A 21,411-nucleotide genomic window follows, 5' to 3' on the forward strand; every position below is an offset into this window, starting at 1 on the left:
CTCTCCCACAAGATAAAAGCAGACAGTGTTAATCTTGCCCTGCTTTGCTGGAGTTCATGACCTTTCTCCTCTACCTCCCTCACTTACCCCGTCTTTCCCTCCCTACTGTATACAGTTTAATGATACAGACTTAAAATAAACCTTTCAAAAAAGGAGGAAGAGGAGATTGTGGACGTTTGTTGCCCCCACAGCTTTTCTCTGGGGAGGAAAGACCAATGTGAAAACAACCACAATCTGCTATCTGAACTCGCCAGTGACCAATGGCTGGCTTCTAGTTGCCAGAACAAATCACACACCAGCATGTCCGGGTCGATCTCTTTGTGACGAGGCACAAGCCAGTGAATGAGTGTGTGCGTGGTGTGTTTGTGTGTGTCATGTTTGGAGAGGATCCACATAGTCCCTCATGTGAGCAGTGCTACAGACATGCCCCGTTTCAAAACAACCGCTGAGTAATGACAATGTAGCCAACAAAGCAGGAAATTGAACCTCTCATCTGTAGCAGCACTTTTATAGCGTTATTGAATGCAGATTAAAACACAGCATATTTATATCCTTAAATACATGTGTATGTGGTTCAGTCTACATTTTGAGTGAAAGGTTTCAGAATTTCTTTTTTTATGACTTGCATTTTTTTTAAATTTTCTTTTTCCAAACATATCACATCATCACACATCTAATATTAACATTAGAGCACTGGTAAATTACCTGCCCACCCGTAACAAGAAGGGGGTCTTCATATCACTATAGTGGCTTTTTATGCCACAGATTTCGACTTTGAGTATCCATGTATATAATACAGTTGCGGAAAAAAATATTAGACCATCAAAAGTCAACATATAATAATAATTATGCAACTACGTTCTAACTCCTGTGTGTATCATGTGACTAAAACAGACAGAAAAGAAAACATGGAATGTCTAAAAGCACTGGTTTTGGCAGTACAGTGCCATAGCTATTGATGTAAGAACTTAAGTGATTTTGGTTATTATCAAGAAAACATGGAAAATGACTAGATATCAGCTCTGAAATTAAACTCTTATGAGCTATTTTTGTCGTTATCATTATATTTGTCCAAGCAAATGTACCTTTAGTTGTACCAGGCATTAAAATGAATAAGAAATTGAAGAAAGCAAGGGGTGGTTGAATAATTTTTTCCATGACTTTATATACATACACCATAATACAGAGGTGTCTAATCGTAATATGCACACATACAGTACATACATGAGGCATGTGAACATTGTATTTTCAGTGCATGTCATCTGGGTCTTTAGTCTTTGAAATCTAAAGCTTCCAGGTATTTGCTCCATCTCAAAAGATATTTTTGTCTCGTCCTGCATCCAATATGACATTCTTTCTTATGCCGCTACTTTTCCCACTTCTGTCATCCACTCCTGGAATGGAGGCTCTCCATATTGTTCCAGTTCCTCATGATAATTTGTCATCCAGTCATTAGAACAGTCTGTATCTAGTTTTTCAGTGGTTTGGAAACTGCAGACAGCAATTGAGGATCTCCTAGGCTGCAGAATTTCTTTCTATGTGTCATTTTTATTTCACTTTTCTAATTCATACATGTTAATGAGAAACTGGATTGTCTGTGATTAGTGAAAAGTCAGGAATTCATGACCTCATGTGTGGAAAAAAAACTTTATATAAATAAATGTGTGTGTGTGTGTGTGTATATTTATTTATTTATTTATTTATTTATTTATATATTTATATATGGAATGTGCAAACACTACATGACACACTTTCTGTAAATTCTTTATCACCCATGAAGAAAACACATTTTTACACATAATTACAAAACCAAACATCAGATTTTGTCATTCACTGTTGCCCTAAGAGTTGGAATTTTGTTTTCAGACACATTCCTCTTTTTATTCCTATTTATACACATTAATAACCACCTTTGACCTGGTGCAATGTTTACACACTTAGTTCCAGTTACACTTTATCAGGAATAAAGGATATTGTCACAGTCATTTCATGAGAAGAGGTAAAAATGTTTTATTCCAACATTATGGGCAACAGTGTGTAACAGAGGGCTGAGGGTTATTTAGAGCTGGAATGTGTGTAAAAGCTATAAATTATGATTTGTGGTGCCTAAACATAAGGATGTGATTTACATCCCATTGGTAATGATGCTAGTGATGTAATGGAAAATACCAGACTTGTAAAAACACCTACGCTCAAGCAACTCACATTGCCCCACGGTCTACTTTTGTCACCTCAAACCCAAAAATACAAAAATAAAAATAAAACATGAAGACCTTAGGTTTTTAAAAATGGCTTTGGGAACAGAAATTAGTTTGTGGTTTTCCACCGGTGGGCTGCCAGATTTGTTCTGGTCTCCTTGTGGAAAACACTTCTCAGTAATTGCAGTGGGCTTGTTTGCAAGGCAGCAGACATGAAAGGAGTGATATTTAGCTTTTTAAATGGAATTATGCATTTTAAAACATTTCCCTGTGGTCTACATAAACTGTAAATGCTATGCCTGGGTCTGAATTCTTCATTAATTAAACTCCACAGGTCCATCTTCAACCCTATTTTTGGGTAATGACACCAGAAAGGTCATTTTGAGCACTGGCCCTTAAAATGCACATGACCCCACCCCCTTCTGGGTTGTTGACTGTGCTGCTCTGTCCCATTCAGCCACTTGAGATTGTTAATACAACCAACAGTTGAACATTTTAGATAATTGGCTCGAAGTTTGGACATATTTTCAGTATGGACTACAACCGCTGCTGCTGATAAACAATTATGGCGTACTCGGAGAAATGTTCATCAGAAGTCTTGACCTTACAAATTCAAACTTTATGAACTATTAAGGTCCCCAAATACACAAATAAATGTGCCAAAGACTAATAAAAGTGGATTCAGCAAAATATGACCCCTTTAAAGAGTCATTTACTAAAGAATAAATGGTCTTTCAGATTTCTCAAGATCACTGCATGGCAACTTAAGTACTCAGGTTTTGATGTTTGAGAATTAAGATAGGGAATATGATTGGAATGGGACAGATTAAAGGTGAACTGTGAACTATGGCAGAGGAGTTTGTGTCTGAAGGCTTTGTGTTATCCTGATGGTGTTTGAGCTGATGGTGGGTCGGGGAATGTGGGACGGCGTCGTCTCTGCTCCTGTGTTGTGACGTCTCTGGTTGCTGCAGTGTCAAAGAGCTGTAAACATAAACATCTACTCTCTCCGGTAAACCTGGTGATGTCTGACTGACAAAGTGGAGGAGACAGGAGTCAGGTCTCTGCCGGTGTACGTTTCCACTGGAAAACATGACGGGTGACATTACAGCAACCTAAGGACAGGGAGCAGGACTGGTAGAGGGCACACTAACTCAAAGAGGCCGAAAGAGGAACGCGTCCACTGACATGTGTGGAGAGGCGACACCTGCCTGGACACCAGACACCCTCCCCATAATGAGACATTGTCTCAGTACTAACGTAGAAAGTGTTGGCTTAAATCAGCCTTTCATTTGCCGATAATGGGCACCTCCATTAAGTCAAACAGAGGGTATGGTTGTCCTTATCGCGTCGTTGTCGTACACGTGCACATTATCTGTCGGTCCACGAAATGTCTGATGGACAATGGAGTGTAATTACCTTAAACCTTTTTTTGCCTGCTCAGTTCTTTTGTATTGTATTTCATCTTTTGGACCATAGGATAATTTTAATGTGCATTACATCAAGGTCTTCCCCAAGTCTGAACACACCACGGGGTGTGATGTCTGAACAGGTAACCATTATCGTGTGGGGATTCTTTGTTTCATCTTTACGGCACAGAGAGAATCCAAGTCTTCTGGCATGTCTTTGGAAAGATGAGATCTTTATTGAGGCACAAGTTGGTCATCTGGTCCCATTTTTTCTTCTATCAAACTGCTTTATTTCACAATTCATGTTAGTATTTTTGCCAGATCTAACAGAAAAAGAACAGACTATCATAGCTTCAAACATTTTTGGCTCATATTCACCATGTGAGTTTTGTTCATGAGGGAGAAATTTTACTAAAAAGATCAAATGATAGTAAACATACTCTTTTGTAATCATCCTCTAAGGAATAAAACAGTGGAAAAACCTTGATGACAAAGCATCTGAGATAATCCCAGGGCTTTTTTAAGAGTTATAGGAATCTAAGACAAGCGCTCTTAAAGCATTGAGTTATTGCTTTAAAGTATTTGTCTTGTGATGACACGTAGTGTAGTTCGACTCAGCGCAAATGACAGAAATCTGAAGATTAAAGTGTCATCATTATTCATACCAGCCAAATATTTAAGGAAAGAACAAGGTACTTGTTCCTACTTGTGCTGGACTGTGTGAAGAAATGAAGGCAAAACCCCGTCAAAATAGATGTGTAGTGAGTCACAGATGATTAAGACTTGAGTTTTATGGTAACAATGATGTAAAACCTGTGAGTCTGTTCAATCTGGGCTTAGCTGTGACACTGTCCACCATGACGTGACATAGTAAATTCAGCACAAAAAGCACTCAGTCATTTAAAATACTTGAAATAATATGGTTCAAAACTGTAATTCCAAAGTGGTCTAACCTTTGGGTCCAAATGTTCCCGTTTTTATTGAATTACTGTGAATGTGCTTATAGTCATTTCATATCCATCTTATATAATGTTATGTCTCTGCTATTACAAACACCACACACTGTGCACAGAGCACAACCTGCCAGACAGATCATCAAATTAGTGTAATGATCATAACAATGATGGATTTCTTATATTTAAGATGAACAACTACCAGACACTATTATAGAGGATACAAGATTCAGTCCATTTCTGTGCACATACAGTGTTTAGTTTGATCTATATCATATGTACCTAAGTATGTTCTCACTGCTTGGGCTGAATGGGTTTATCACTGGACTCCCATGTGGAGTACACCTAAGCTACTTGTTTAGGTTTTTGTGTGTGTCCTTTTGTTTGTTAATATTTAGTGGGATGGCCCACAAAGCTTTTGTGCATAGGAATCAAATGGCCCTGTACTGTTTGTACATGTACATGTAGTGTATTCTGTACATTAGGCGTTTACTGAATTTTGAACTTTTATCTTCCAGTCAGAACATTCTTACCATTGCGGTCAGAACTGTTAGCCTGCCAACATGTTTAATGGTTTGTTTAACATTATTGCTTTCATAGGTGTTTTGCTTTGTATAATGATCCCATTTTGTGTAATTGTTTATGTTTATAGTTTATTGTGTATTGTAGATGTTTGAATGAATGTATGGAGATTGTAATTTTGTCTCGTGGCTCCTTACAGGAATAGCAGTCTAACTGTCATTGTATTTTTTTTTTTATCATATAGAGACAGGAAAGCTTCGGCTCATAAAGTACAGCATTCCACCATCATAGTGTATGTTTGGAGGGAAATTTGCAGATGAAGAGAAAATACTCGTCAGCTATTCAGTAGTTTGGAATTAAGAATATGATAAAGTCTGGAACAGTTAGTCTGGGTCTATGCAAAGGTAAAACCCCACTTAAAAAACCCTGTAATATTTGTTTTTTAATGTTTCCTCTTGCTGTAAAAGAACAGAAACTTCAAAGCAGAAAATTCGAAGTTCAAGTCAGTTGATATACATAAACCGGGATTTTGGCCACTTATCCTTTACTTGCAACATACTATTAAGATACACGCCCAAATCAGAAAAAGTTGGGACAAAATGTTGACAGTAATTAAAACGGAAGTGATTAGTAAATTGTCTGCAGTCTGTGACATTTCACCATGAAAACGTCATTTATCACAACACTTATGATGTTGTGGGACTGAAGACATAAAGTGAGACCTAATAAGGTTAGATTTTCAGATGTATTTTTGTCCCATTCATCCTGAAAACAAGTTTTAAATATGAAGAACTACTGGGTCCTCATTGTCACATTTTGCACCACATTCTCGTTTGTGGACAATGCAGTTGTGTAGACAGACCAGTCCAACACCCTTTACTTCCTCAGCCAGTCTTTGGGGTAGGTGTACAATTTGCTTTGCGTTGTCTTCTTGAAATCTGCACGGCTGTAGGGCATTTGGTGACCCCTTCCCTCAAAAACTAAAGAAGTCAACACAACACATCCAAAAACCTAACCAAGTAGTTCTGACTTTGCATTGATACCAACGTTGACCATGACAGACCTTCACCTCTGGATTTGTTGCTGGTAACAGTCTGATGGGACTGTTTCATTCATATTTTGGAACGACATCATCAATTTCTTCCCAAAAAGACCCAGAAGGCTGATTGGTGCAACCACAACACATGTCTCCTCAATGATGGTCCATCCCAAACACTCCTGTACCCAATCAGTAACACTTTCAGAAACAGTTAACATGAAACTTCCTTTTGACACAGCACTTAAAGTAATTCTGAGCCCATTTTATATGGTTAGGTGACATTATATTAACAGGTTACATCATGGATAAATTAGAGGTCAGTGGCTCAGATAAAATGCAAAGGGTTTTTATGCTACTAGGGCAGAAATCAAAACAGAGATCTTGGTTAAAAGAGGCAGTGGTAGGATCTGGTTTCAAGGCATATCCAGTGACTCAACAAATGTCTCATTGTCTGCTGTTTATCATCACACCGTGTTTCCAGACTCAGGCTGTAGTTATAGTCTTTCAACTTCTGTAAGAATGTATTTTTGTTCATGTAGACCTGACACTAAAATGAACTGTGGGATTAAATATATGAGAGTCATGTCTTTGCAGATTCCTGTTGTGCACAGCTCATTGTTTGGAAGTGAATATAGTGGTGGCCTGACCCTGCTTTACCTTTGATCTGTGTTACTGCTCAGTCACCTCAAGCTGAAAAGAGCTGAGTTCCACTCATTCTTGTGTTTCCTCTTTTGTGGTTCCTTCCTTCCTTTACAGCTTCATCCAGTAGGATTTTTTAGCTCAGCTGCAGCATGACATCAAGGAGCCAGAAAAAGCACCCAAACACACTAGCTGCGACTCTGGTCCTCACCCCAAAAACCACCACAGAACAGAATAATGTCCATGTTTTTGTCATGCCTTTGTCATTACTTCTTTATTATTGCTAATTTTAGGTTCTCTGAACAAAACAGAAAATGTCACTGGTCATCTGATGTTGTCGTGACTTGTTTTTTGGATGTGTCAAACAACAGCACTGAGGGTAATTACTGTTTTACACAATTTAGCAAAACTGGTCACACTCTTCTCCCTTTCCTTTGGTGTGTTTTTCCTCCTATCATTTCTCTTGTTTTTGTCCATTCACATAAAATGACGAAGGCACATGGGTGTTGGTGTCCACTGGCTTCTTTGTTGTGTAAGCTGAGATATTCTGAGAGGTGTTAATGCCCTGTTATATCCTCTCCTCTCGTCTTCTTTCCCTCTGTCTACATTTTTTCCCGCCTCCCTCTATTTCTTTTTTTGCCCTTTCTGCTTACAAATCCATCTGACTGCAGCCTTCTGACCAGAACACATGGCTGACACAGACATAAAGCAAGACTGGTTGTGAAAAGGGAAACAATAAAATGAAAATTCACAATTGACAGCTGGATGCGAGGCTAGTGAAATAGGAAAGAGCACGTGGAGGAAAGATGTGAGACATAAGTCAGATGAAGCACACGTTTCCTGTGAATCCTATGTCAGTGAATATGTTTGTATTAAAACAAGATCCTTTAAACTAATATGGATGACTGTAGGTGTTCCCAACCAGGAAACATATAACCTCGGGGATACTTCTCCAGCATGTCAAGGATATTTGATTACCCCCCACCCCACCAAAAAAAAAAAAAAAAAAAAATTAAATAAAAATAAAAATAAAAATAAAAATAAAAATAATAAATAAATAAATAAATAAATACACATATAATTTTTTTTTTTTTTTTTTTTAAACAAAACTTTTAAATACAATTACAAACTGATGCTGATCTTTAGTAAATGATCAAAAAATAGTATGTTGGCTGAAACCTTATTGCACATGTTAAAAACTGTAGCTAGCCCACAAGAAGTTGAAATAGTAAAGTATAACATACAGATTTAATGCTCAAAAGGGCCAAACTACTAGACTCTGAGCCAAATGACATTATACAATGATAAAAGTAAAATTAAGAACTTTCAAAGCTGAAGCTGAAAATAGTAGTTGATTTGGTTGATATATAATGTCTCAAAGACCTGCACCAGTAGGATGCTTTACAAACTATCAGTTGATGCCAAATAGTAACAATAGCTTTGTAAAGTTAGATGTTTGGTTCAGCAATTATCCACTTTATAATTAATTTTCAGTTCAGAAATTCTAGGAGAAGTGCTGGGAATGATATTGACTGAAAATTGGCTTTTTCTACTTGAAAATATTATTACATCAGCCATTAAAAATCAACTGTCAGTCAATGTGTTGTACCTGTAGACATTTTTACATAATTATTAAAAAAAAAAAATTACTACTGAGCTGAATTTAATGGCTCTTTAACCCCTAAAGACTTTAAAGTATTTTTGTGCTGCCTTCCAAATGATTTTTTCTACATTTAACCTTTCCTAAGTAATTTGACACTATTATAGTGTATTACACTATTATAACATTATTCTTTGCATTCTGCAAGCGTCTTTTTCACGAAAACAACAGTAACTGTTCAAGCTTCTAGAACAACTGTTTTTGTCAAAAAAACCAACAACATGGGTTTTAATGTAGAATCAATGTTGCAGAATATGATAGTGTTTCCACATTCACTATGAAGCCTCTGAACCTCAGAAAATTTAAAAAAAAATCACACATCTTATACAGCTGAAAACCTAAGAAAGAAATGTATTGGTAGGCTTAGTGATTCAAACATTATCAAACATACAACTGTACATAAACCTGTCTGATTGCTCTCTGAGGGTATACCAGATTATACCAAATTGTCAAGTGGGCAAGAAAAGCCCAAATAGTAGACCCAGTGACTTCCTATCATGTCATCAAAAACATCACATCAGTGACTGGACAGAATTAATGAACACAGTGCAGGTATCCAAAGCAAACTCCTGTGACCTCGACTGAAACAAAGTTGTCCCAGGATGATGCTGTACACGTGTGGTGGATGTGGAAGTTTGTGTTAAAAATGTCTTGACAGTGGAGGAGGCCATGTGTCCATGTCAGAGTCTATGATGTTCACTCAATAGTGCACGTGGACAAAGGGATGGACATGTGTCTGTCAGGGCAGTGGAAGGCCCACATGTGGCGGTCGCTTCTGTAGTGGGTTTGTGGGGAAAACCTCAAACATATTGGACTTTAAATGCAGTGTCACATGCAGACGGAGCTGGCAGGGATGTCCTAGCTGTTTAGTTGAGAGTAGTCGCACGTTTTGAACATAATTTTTGGATATGCTTTGTTATACACTTTGCCATTTCAACACAGTTTCACTGCATATGTTGCTGTTGTATACATGTGTGGTCTCAGGTGAAATAGGTGACATGCTGTAGTGACGTTAAAGTTAGTTTTTTTCCAAACGAAATTGTTGAGTAATGAAGTTGAGTAGCACATAACTAGAGGTTGACCGATATGGGTTTTTCTAAGGCTGATGCTGATACCGATTGTTTTAAAAATTTGGTCAGCCAATGGTTGATATCTACAGCTGATTTTTGAGGCTGATATTTAAGGCCGATTTTTTTTTTTTTTAAAGTACATTGACTGTAAAATACAATTGAAAGATTCAGATATTTAAGATTTTTATGCAGCAATATAAATGAAATTATTAATACACGTACACATAGTACTCTTGTAACATTTATTGAACTACAAGTGCTGCCCACACAGGTACCTGATCTCTCATAACATTTTTACTTCTGATCAAATATCAGCTTTGAAAAAAAAAAAAAAAAAAATTAAGGCAGATGACCGATATTGAAAAAAATCTATAAATCGGCCAGTCGATATATCGGTCTATCTCTACACATAACAGATAATTTAAATGCTTTTTGTGGTCCATCATACAAGCACAAAAGACTCAAATTGACACTGATTTTTTTGTGCATTATATTCTCAATCTAGTCTTTGTAAAGCATTGCAGTAAAACACAGTCCTTTCCCATAATGCTGATGTGGGGTTTTTGCACTCACCACTCACTCTCACTGACCTCTGCTTCCACTTCCACTATCAGTCGCTTTAATTCATTGTTTCCAAGGCTTCACTTTAGAGGTTAAACGAGGTTGTCTGTGGAAGCAGCAGCATTCCTCAACCCCTCTTACGCAGTCCAATTTGTCATTTGACACATTCCAAAAAAGAAATATTTAATTGTAGGTCCCATTTTTGTTTTGCTCTCTCTCTATCATTGTAGTTTTTATTGATCATTTTTTTTCCTTTTTTTCAGCATCACATGATTGTGTGTGTGGGAGGGGGCATGCATATGTACGTGACCTGTAATTAGCCTCTTGCTCTGGCCTGTATGGCCTTTTAACAAATACTTCTATATATATCGTGCTATCAGGCTGAAGTTTTAGCAGTCTCACTCCTTGCCACTTTCTCCTTTTTCCATCCCTGTTCTTTTCCTCCTTCACGGCTCGATCAGCCTTTGCCCCATGTTGTTTTTTCAAACGTGTGGTTTTTCTATCTTCACTTTATCATTCTCTTGCTCCCTGAAATTATGCTTCAGAAGCCTGTCATTGGAATGAGGGCCTTGCCGAACCAAAATCATAAAGTCGTTACATTTTTATTTTCTTGTTTGTATAAGAAACAACTTGGTGTTGGCTGGACGTTATGGCATTCCAGATGTGTGCGTGTGTGTGTGTGTGTGTGTGCGTGTGTGTGTGTGTGTGTGTTTGTGCGTGTTTGTGCACACATGGTGATATGCTGTATAGGTGGTAGTTGTGTATGACTCTATATGTGTTGTGTACATGTGTGTGTCCTGACCACTCATAGTAACAGAATGAATGGGTCAGAGTGTAGAAGTGCTGATTTGCCTGCTAACTAATGTTTAAGACATTATGTTTTGCTGTGTGGTCACAGGTGATGAGGTGCTTTAAGTGGCCTCACCCCTCACACACACACACATGAACTCACAGACACTCATACAGCACACATTCATACACACAAGTACACACACACACACACACACACACACACGCACACACACACTGTTTTAGCTATGATAGAAGAGGCATGTCCTAAGGATGTCAGGGGTGTGTCTGTGGTCAGAGTGACAGTATAAGACAGTCAGGTACAATGACTTTTACCATTCAGCTACACATATGTGTGCATGTCTGACTTATTTCCACCAACTCTTCATGACCTTGATAGTATGAATTTTAGTATTCACTTAAACTGAGATTTTTTTTTTTTAATTCATGAATATCTTAAACTTATTTCTAGCTCTTAGTTGTTTTAGTCATTTTTGAAGTTTTGCACCATCTGTCAAAGTTGCACCAAGTACAACTTTGATCAGGTTTTTGTGTAGATATTAGTTTGATCCTGACTCAGCATTAGTTGCACTACACACAGCATCTTCGCTAAGTTGCCACGGCAACTGTTTCAGTCCACTGCAAGTCTGGGGTATGTATATATGTTGCTCCCTCTTCTCCATTTGTTCTTGTTTTTCATTCTCTGTCCTCTGTCTTCTTTTTTCACCATCTGTCCTTGTTTCATTTCTGTTCTCATTGTTTCATTTTAAATTTCCTTTTCTTCTCATCTGCAGTTGTTCATCCACTTTCTTCTGTCATCCATCACTTTTTCCACCTCCCTTTTTGTCTAAATGCCTTTTATGTTTACTCGTTGTTCAGCTGCTCTTTTATAGGCTGGTTTGGAGCCAGCAACTCCATCTGTTATATTCTCTCCCTGTGCAAAAAAATCTGAAGAAAAATCAATCTTTACTTTGGTCAAGTCCACTTGATGTTTAAGGAGCTTTCTGAGATTATGAGACTGAAGAGAGCCTGAAGTGCTGCAGGATGTGGTGTGATTATCGGTGAGCTCTTGTCAGGGATTTTTACGCCGTGTGAAGCCGTCTGTCTATAATTTGGAAAGTGAAATCTCCACCGCAAATAACCCGCTGCATTCTGAGGTTCCCCCTGATAATACTAGTCCTGGGTGAATTCACATCATCGTAACTGCGACCGCAAATTGGAGCTGTATGTTTTATCTTTTTTTTTTTTTACATTTGCATATCGGTTAATTAAAAGTCAGGTAGTAGATGTAAGATTTGGAGGCAATTAGTTTTAATGTCACATTTCACAGAACAGCTCATTCAATTACATGTCAAACACTGTTTTAAACAACTTCTTAGGCACTGCATTTATTTCTGTAAGTTAGTTCCGGTAGATGAAATTCAGATGCAAACCAGCTGAGTGGGAGGAATTTGCATTTTTAGTAAGATTTCTGGATTTTTTTTATTGAATGTTATGTCTGTGCTTGTAGAGTGTCAGCCCTCCTCCTTTATATAACAAAATATTGTTTATGGAAAAAGGTTATCCTGAGGGTTGTTGTCAAGCATTTTCCAACTTCAAATCGCTAATTTTAGAGATGACAGCATTGTTTTTCCTGTAGTAAAATATAGTCACTTGAAGGATGCAGACCTAAACATGTTTGTGACATATAATATAAGGTAGACCCAGATCTACTTTACATCATATTTGTATCTTCTATTTCCATCTTCTCTTTCATGTTGCTTTATGCTTTACTGCCCTTTTTCTATCTCATGTACTAAAATACTAATTCCAGGTGTCTCTATTGTCACATATTCAGTTTTAACAAGTCAGCATGTGTTGGCAAATGATTGTGCTGCAGCATGAATAATTGTTTTAAATGTGTATGTGAGAGCATATGGGCCAAAAATAGCACCAGAAAAGCCCTTATTCATCCACTCATGTCCTTAAAAAGAATGTGATTCATGTTAAATGCTATTTACGGTGCTTAAAACTGCGAGAGTCGAGTCACAGCGTATGGGATAAGTCACAAAAATGACTCAGGTGTTTTATGCCACGTGAATGCTGTTGTGTGTTGGCATGTTTATGGACCATATTTGTGTGTTTGTGACTGAATGAAGTCTGGCTTTGAACATGTAGTAATGATAGAAAGGATCTACTGTATGTTGTACTCATTATCTGTGTTATGAGAACAAGGTTAATGACTCCTCAGGTCAACTGTGCAAACAGCTATGACAAAGTTAAATATGATTCTGTCTTTTGTCTCCTTCAGATCATATGTACATAGAAGAATACATTGAAGAAGATGAAGAACCACCTTTGCTGCTCAGCTCTCGTCCTTCTCACGGTAAATACGCTTATATCTATTGTGCTAAAAATGTGTGCACCTACAAAAGTACAAAACTGTTACTTGTGGTGTCTAACATTTATTTATTCTACTTATAGTTGATTTACAAAGTGAATGTAGTCCGTTTATGAGCAGACTCCAGTGGCTCATGTGCATTTGTGTGTGTTTGTCTTCCAGGTGTTTGGCTGTGGTGGGACTGCAGCGGTGCAGTGTCGGTGGGGAGAGGGTTGTGTGTGTCTGCAATGCCCTGCTGGTCAGGAGCCTTCGAAGGTGAGGCACAGAAAGGATCAAAGGAAACCCTGACAGAGCATCAGCCTAATTATATAAACGGTTAATGGGATAAAATTGCTTCTTTATCAAACTCTGTTCAATAATTCAGAGGTGGTATCATGTAATCGGTTCTTTTATGGTCACACAAGCAAAGCATGCATCTCTCATCACCTTCTGAAGTAGAGTTACAGGCATCTTAAAGACACAAGAATGTTTATGTTTGCCATAACCAAATAGTGGGTTAGCCTAAAGAGTTTTATTACTACTATTATTATTACCTCACCCCCTGAAGGGGAGGCAAGGGGTATTGTTTTTGGTTCGGTTTGTTTGTTTGTTTGTTAACACTCTAGCAGCAAAATTATTGGTTGAATTCATACCAGATATGGTTTATAAATTGCCAGTGACCCACAATAGATCTCATTACATTTTGGGAAAAGTTGGTCAAAGTTGAAATTTTTAATGAATTTCTAAAATCTTTTTTTCTCCATTTACTTATTATAATAGGTGAAATTTCTAATGTGTGTAGCAGCAAAGCTGTCAGGTGAATTCCTACCAAATTTGGTTTATAGATTGCCAGTGACCCACAATAGATGTAAATGTATTTTGGGAAAAGTAGGTCAAAGTTACAATTTTTTATGAATTTTTAAAATCTTTTTTTTTCCCAATTACTTATAATGGGCAAAATTTCACATGTCTGTAGCAACAAAACTATTGGTTGAAATCCTACCAAACTGACGTTATAGATTGCCAGTGACGCAGCATGGATCTTATTACATTTTGTGAACAGTAGGTCAAAGTTCAAATTTTTATTGAATTTTTAAAATCCTTCCCATTTACTTATAATGGGTGAAATATGTGTGAGGGGCGAAGTTTGTTGTGCCTGGCCCCACTTATTATTTTTGTATTGTCTGTCTTTTTACACTCTTTATGCATGCACTTTTTCCTTGCACTTTATTCTGTTGTTGCCTTTGACCAGTAAATTACCCCATTGTGGGATCAATAAAGTCTAATCTAATATAATGTCATCAGCTGCTTTAGAGACTCAACAGAGCAATTTCTGAATGGAAACTTAATTTCAATTTATGTCTGAACTTATGATTTATATGTGCCTGTGGTCATCAGCTTTAATTCTGTTATTTGACTTTATAACCAGGGTTCTCATTAGTCCCTTTTGTTGCAATTATGTTGTTGTAGTAAATCCCAGTGTCATTAATTATTATTCTGCTGTTCTTAGATGACAGCTGACTTCATTTCAGCTCATTGTGTCAGAATCTGAGGAGGAAGAGGAATCATGTGTTTCTTTATTGGAGTTTAGACATGCCTTTTTTTTTCCTTTACAGGCTTGTGGTCAAATCCAGGGTCCAACAGAGGAAGTGCAATGCCAGCTGTGTCCACCTGGAACCTTTTCAAACACATTTGACTCTGAACTCTGCCGTCCACACGCCTCCTGTAAGCTGATTGGCCGAAACGTTGCGACTCCTGGCACTGCGACCTCTGATGCTGTCTGTGGCGACTGCCTGCCCGGGTAAGAAAGGCCGATCTGTCACACAGTTTCCATGCTTCTGTCGTCATCCCACCTGTCTGTCTGCTCACCCACCCACAGTTTATTCCAACTGCGGGCATCCAAACATATTCAAAATGCAGCTTATAAAGTTTTATTTGGTCATTTTGTGTTGAGAAAACAAGAAAACACCCAAATTGATGCACTCAGTTTTGCACACACACACTACGTCATTTACCACATGTACCATAGAACATTAAATACCACAGGCTAAAACTGCAGAGTCACCCTTTCTTTGTCCCACGTATGAATTCTGCCACATTTTTCCTCTGTTGATCTCTCTAATTATGTTCTTCCCTCTTCTGCTTTTCTCTCTTTTTCTTCTTCTTGCAGGTTGTACTCCACAGCCACTGCAGAAGCGTCCACCCAAAGTCCCTGTGTTAAAAGTAATGACCTTACATTGGACTCCCACAACTCAACTCAACATGGGTGCTTCTATGAAACTGGTCCCTAAAAACAGGACAAAGGGGCTAGAAATTCAAACCAGATCTAGACTAATGTTATGAAGCAAGTTTGCAACCACTCTGGGTCTATTTTAAAAACAAGTATTTACTGAGATAAAAGAGAAACTATTTTTCAGTTAAAACACAATTTTTATATTTTTTTTATAAATTTTTTTATACAAAAATCTGCATGTAACACAATAAAAAGGACACAAAAATTACTCGCTACTATTTTTAAGGAATGTCTTTTTATTCTCTCACAGGTACATTTTAGGAATCGAGGTAATTATGCAAAGCAGAGTGTTTCACAAAAATGACCGCTGTTGCAAAATTACTCACAATTTATTTGTTTTTAAATGGGCAGGTTCTGCATGTAACACGTGTGGACACGATGGGTTACACACGAAACCTGGAATGAGACTGAGATTCATGAAAAACCTGTGTGTCTGGATTAGAAAAACCATTAGGATTGTCAAATTTAACACTGTGTCTTTATTTATAGCTGTATATAAGACCCTTTCAAGCCACATTTTCCAGATCAAATGCACTGACACCTAGGTAGCTTTTCCTGTCCCAATTTTGGTCCTATTTTTGGCCCTAATATTTTATTAAAAAGTAGTTAATTTTGAGATGGCTCAAAGCAAGAGTATAATTTTTTGGGGGGCATTTATCTGAGGTCATCATTAGGTACATCCTGGGGGAAATATGTCTACATTTCTCTTTTATTGGGTCTAAAAAGCTGGCAAAGTGCCTGGTACCAGAATAAACCTAGTTTCATAGAAGCACCCACATAAGAAAATATCTCTACTTTTACATATTAATCTTTTTAATTTAATTGTCTTCCTTCGCTTGTTTATTTCAGCCCCTGTGCATGTTAGGACGGTCCGTACAGTGGGTAAAGGTACATCCAGTGGTACCGGAGGACCAGTGAATGGCACAGTTGTACGCAGTGCAGAAGAGAAAACAGCAGAATACGCTGTCTTTGCTTTGGTACCAATCTTCTGCGTAATGGGCCTGCTGGGCATCCTCATCTGCAACATCCTAAAGAAGAAGGGATACCGCTGCACAGCTGAGAAGGAGGGAGGAGACGAAGAAACAGCCACACCACAGAAAGAAGGTGAGAATGTGGAGAAAGACAAGAAAAAAAACCCAAGAGAGAGAAGAAAGTAAATGACAGGAAATAGAGCAAAAGATAGAAACTAAGGAGACGGGTGTGGTTTGATTTCTGGTACAAACATTTCAATTCCGGTTGTTGTCATGTTTTGTATATAAGGATCGACAAAAACAGTAAATTAGCCACACTCATGCACACAATGTGGTCAAGTGTAAAGGCCAAGCCAGGCCAGGCCCAGAGGGCAGTCTGTGATTCTCTGTGATGTGACTGCACGCAACTCCACATGGCCATCTTTTAATCTCAGCTGTTTTGAACTTTGACCCTCCGGGGGTCAATACATGTCATGGACGCCGTGTTTTCCTAAGCGTACATTGTTATTCTTGTAATTTTCCGATTTGAAAAGGGGAAAAAAAAGCATTCCCATCAGCCCACTCACCCAAATGACGTCAGAGAAACAAAATGACTTGGGTAAACACAGAAAAAAGTAAAAAGAAATGGAGCGGAAAGATGGGTAGCACAAAAAAAAAAAAAAACAGTTGATACTACGAATTAGAAATCGAGGGGGAAGATGAAGTAGTATATCATTTTCACACACGTAGATACAAAGGTAAACACTAAGGGATCAGGCAAAGAAGTAAATGTTCCGCTGCCACACCCGTTCTCTGTGGTTTGTAGTCAGAGAGTAACAAAAGTGCTTTTTTATTCCTCTCCTTTGTAACACTGTATTGTCATGTTGCCCCTGAGAAATACTCCTAGACACGGAATAATTAACTACTTTTCTACCTTGTGGCCCAAATAGAAATACTTCCTATCTTAAATCAAGCCTCTCTATCGAAGAAGACCCCAGAGCAAACAATAGATCGTTTATGTCTTTCTTTCTTTCTGTATAGCCCCTCAGTGTTGTCTACACAATATAAGAGGTACACCCATATTTCTTTTATGCTTCTATTGTACGTGATGTTCCGTACTTGTCCGGTTCTCAGGCAACAACAACAGCCTATACCCTGAAGTCTCACGGGGTACTATTATGTCTTATATAGCATTGCAGAAAAGCAGTGGACTAAAACCTGTGGACTTCCTGGAAAACTTTCCACAGTAACGGGACATTTTGATAAATTACAACTTAGCCTTAGCCTACGAGTCATAGGGAATAAGCAAACACTACAAGTCCTAGTGGGTCACTAAGTTGTTTATTTTAAAAAGTGGGCCATTCAGTGACACAGGTTGCAAAATTATGCCAGTGAGTATCGATTAACCCATAAAGACCTAAACCATCTACTGATCTAAACTATTTAATACCTGTTGATCCACATATCCTATCAATCCATGTAAATAGTTGGTGTAAAATACAGTTTGTCATCTTTTCATGGTCATCAGATATGACCCATTTGGACGTTCAGAGGCTCCATAGTGAACATGGAAACACCATCATCTTCTACAGCATTGATTCACCAGCAAAACCCAGAGTTGGATCACTGACAGTGGATGGACACACTTGGTTTATGTTAAGTTAGTGATATATTTTGCTGAAAAAGTCACTTTTTCTTCAGTTTTCTCTCTTTCTGATATAATAACCCTCAACTATAATTTGAGCTTTTATGAACAACTACATGATCAGTGAATTAAATATTGGAAAATGAATGATTTTTACAGTAAAAACACAAAATACAGAGGATAATATAATAATAAATGGTGATAAATCACTTAAAAAAATGTTAAATATAGTGAAAAAACTATTTTGTAACTGGCATCTAGCCTGTTTAACACATATTACACAAAGACAAACAACTGTCACTCAGTTTTATCCAGTTTTATTCTCAGTATATCAGTTGCACGCCACTCTGGCACACAGACCATGCACATGACTGGCTGTTAGTGTCATTTGTGCGTAAGCATAAACAGGTTTAAGGCTAAGGCTAAGCTGGCTTTTCCCTCACTCACCTGATGTTGCGAGGCTCAGAGGACAGCTGAGTGACTATCACACTGTCGTACATAGACTCAGGGTTTTGAGTACAGACGTCAGGAGTGAACACCTGTTACTTTGGCGCCTTTTGTGTCCGTCAGTCAGATTAAAATTGAGAACAAAGTAGTGTCAGTTTTAACATTGCATTAACTATGCAAAGATGACAGATCAAACTCTGAACTGGAGCTATGAAATTATAGCTGAAGTGAACATCTACTTATTGTGGGTTTTATTTTATCGTTGTGGAGCTGGTCTGGCTTGACCTCTAACTCCTCCTTCAGTTACTCACACACAGGTTTCAGCAGACCGTAGACCTCCTCAGTAGTGTGTTTTAATTACAGGGAGAGCGATGCTCATCGCTTTGAGCTCCCAGAGGATGTAGGTATCCTTTCCTAACATTACAGACACATAACTTGTTTCTTTTATGCCTCTTCATGCATATGTTAGAGATGAGAGCAGGGTATTTCTTTGACCCATTCAGCTAAGTTTGTGCCAGATAGATTTCCTAAGAAATCCAATAAATTAGATGATAAAGTACAATGTTTATCCACTTTCATATATCCCCTAGGACTCATCTTTGCTAGAATCTAAAATGGAACTGTGTCTTGTGTTTTCAGCATTGCCATTGAGTCTCTCTCTCACTGTTTTGTTTTGAAACTTAAGATGTTCCTGCACCAAAGGGAAACTCCCTGAGTCCCCCACCCCACCCCACATGTCTCTTTATCTAGCCTGTCTTCTCTCCATTCAGCTGATTTCTTGGCTTTCTAACACATCCCCCACTTCTTGTCTGAACATGACACTATCCATCCATCTCTCCTTTCCCAGCCAGATCAATAATTCAATTGGTTCTCACCTCATGGTTTTTGTCTCCTCTTTCTCTCTCCTCCTCTAACCTCTCCTCTCTGTACTCTGGATTTGCTTTCTGTCGTTCTGTCCTCTGTTTTCCTGACCTGTTTTGAGCATGAAGTCCCTAAATATGACATTCAGAGCTGAATTTATCTATTTAAAGGTTTTAAAAAAATACTATAAATTACACTTGACTGTAGAGCAGAAAATTTAATAAAGTTACGCATTTAACAGTCGCACATTTATATGCGCTTCTGAATTGCCCACATTTTCAACGAGCTCAATGCCAAATGAGACAAAATACAAACAAGTGGTGCCAGGCACAACAAACCCTGACCCTCTCACATAAAGGAAACCACAATTTTCAGCACATATGTTAGTGTATATATGTATATAATACCTTTTCTCTTTTTCACTTCTGAAGGCAAACACTTCTGTTTTTCTATATTCTTCTTCTTATTTTTATTATTGAGATCTGCTTCTTTTAACTGCTTGCACCAACAGAACTAAGACAAATTCATTGTAATGTAAAAATTACTTGGCAATAAATCTGATTCTGGTTCTGATATTCCACCCAATATAAGAAAATGGGAAGATTTTACAAAAACATAAAATTTTTTAACTTTGACCTATTGTTCCCAAAATGTAACGAGATCCATTCTGGGTCTCTGGCGTTCTATAAACCCAATTTGGTATGAATTCAACCAATAGTTTTGCTGCTACAGGCATGTGAAATTTCACCTATTATAAGTAAATGGGAAATAAAAAGATTAAAGAAATTCATAAAAATTTGTAACTTTGACCTATTTTTCCCAAAATATAATGACATCTATTCTCGGTCACTGGCAATGTTTAAAGCAAATTTGGTATGAATTCAACCAATAGTTTTGCTGCCAGAGTGTTAACAAGCAAACAAACTGAACCAAACACAAACCCCCTTGCCTCCCCTTGGGGCGAGGGGTAACAAAATCTGTCTTTATTCAGCAAATGATGAACGATCATGTTATTCATATAAACTGCAGGCAATTCAGAACATTTTTTCACTTTTTCTCAGTGACCTCCATAAGGACAGATGATGAATTGATGCAAGGAGTAGCTATCAGTGTTTATGTGTGATAGACAGATAAATTAGTGTCAAATAGATTAAGAACAAGAGGTGAAGAAGCACAAGTCAGCAATCAGAAGATAGTGTCTGACTCTGATGCTGTATGGGAAAACTTGTCTCCATAAGTTCTCACGTTGTTACATAACCGTCCTTGTTGCAGTGTCCTCTCTTTACTGTAGTTGTGACTTCACCCAGGTTAGACTTACTACAGCACTTTTAGCATCATCTCCAGTCATGGGGAACACCCTGGGGGATGAATTACAGCAAGGCCAGGCTTACCTCGGCAAGGCTAAAATCAGACTCTGCAGACCTAACTCTGACTGTGCAGAGAAAATACCTGACTTATTGGCAAACATAGACAGGAAAGCCAAAGGACAGTCAACGCACAGAAACATTCAGGGCTGCGGTCGCATCTGAAAGCTTGTGTTTCTGCTGCATGACACCCAGCATGCTCTGCTGGAAGGTCAACGTAACACCAAAGGTAAAATTTAGTTGCTGCATGTTGCACATACTGTCAGTTATCGCAAAGTTCAACTTATCTAGAGGAAAAAGTTGATGAGCAGTGACTTGACGTGCCTAACGCGGAAACATTGAGCACAAGGGCATGACTCGGTTGAGGCAATAAATAGAAACAAATGGGCGCCACGCTGTGAAATAGATGCTGTTATCCTCATGTAGTGACAGCCTCTGTATGGACAGAGCCATTGTTAGGTCCTTACAATAGCTTAACACCTCTTATGCAAGAAAGACACTCACAGATACAGACACATAAGCACAAATACATCTACATAATCACATTTTGTTCATATACACTAATACATGCCGTCACCTGGTACTACAAAGGTACGGCACACATCGCACACACACATAATATCATGAACGTACACACACTGGGCTCTGTGTGCTT

The 21,411-nt window shown here is 38.1% G+C and overlaps 1 protein-coding gene across 2 annotated transcripts in view; it reads left to right on the top strand.

The window, feature by feature from the left end:
* relt (RELT TNF receptor) overlaps positions 1-21,411 on the top strand; it is a 37,422-nt gene that overhangs the window by 6,873 nt on the left and 9,138 nt on the right. Inside the window, exons 1-6 of one of the 2 annotated variants that reach the window (XM_030153109.1) lie at positions 11,227-11,489; positions 13,128-13,202; positions 13,380-13,472; positions 14,813-14,997; positions 15,367-15,419; positions 16,339-16,593. In XM_030153109.1, coding sequence (XP_030008969.1) covers positions 13,161-13,202; positions 13,380-13,472; positions 14,813-14,997; positions 15,367-15,419; positions 16,339-16,593 — 628 coding nt within the window. In that variant the 5' untranslated portion in view covers positions 11,227-11,489; positions 13,128-13,160. Of the gene's footprint in view, positions 1-11,226; positions 11,490-13,127; positions 13,203-13,379; positions 13,473-14,812; positions 14,998-15,366; positions 15,420-16,338; positions 16,594-21,411 lie in introns of those variants that run through there. The other variant, XM_030153108.1, reaches the window with a different exon arrangement.

This window comes from Sphaeramia orbicularis, chromosome 13, assembly GCF_902148855.1.
Source record: "Sphaeramia orbicularis chromosome 13, fSphaOr1.1, whole genome shotgun sequence".
NCBI lineage: Eukaryota > Metazoa > Chordata > Actinopteri > Kurtiformes > Apogonidae > Sphaeramia > Sphaeramia orbicularis.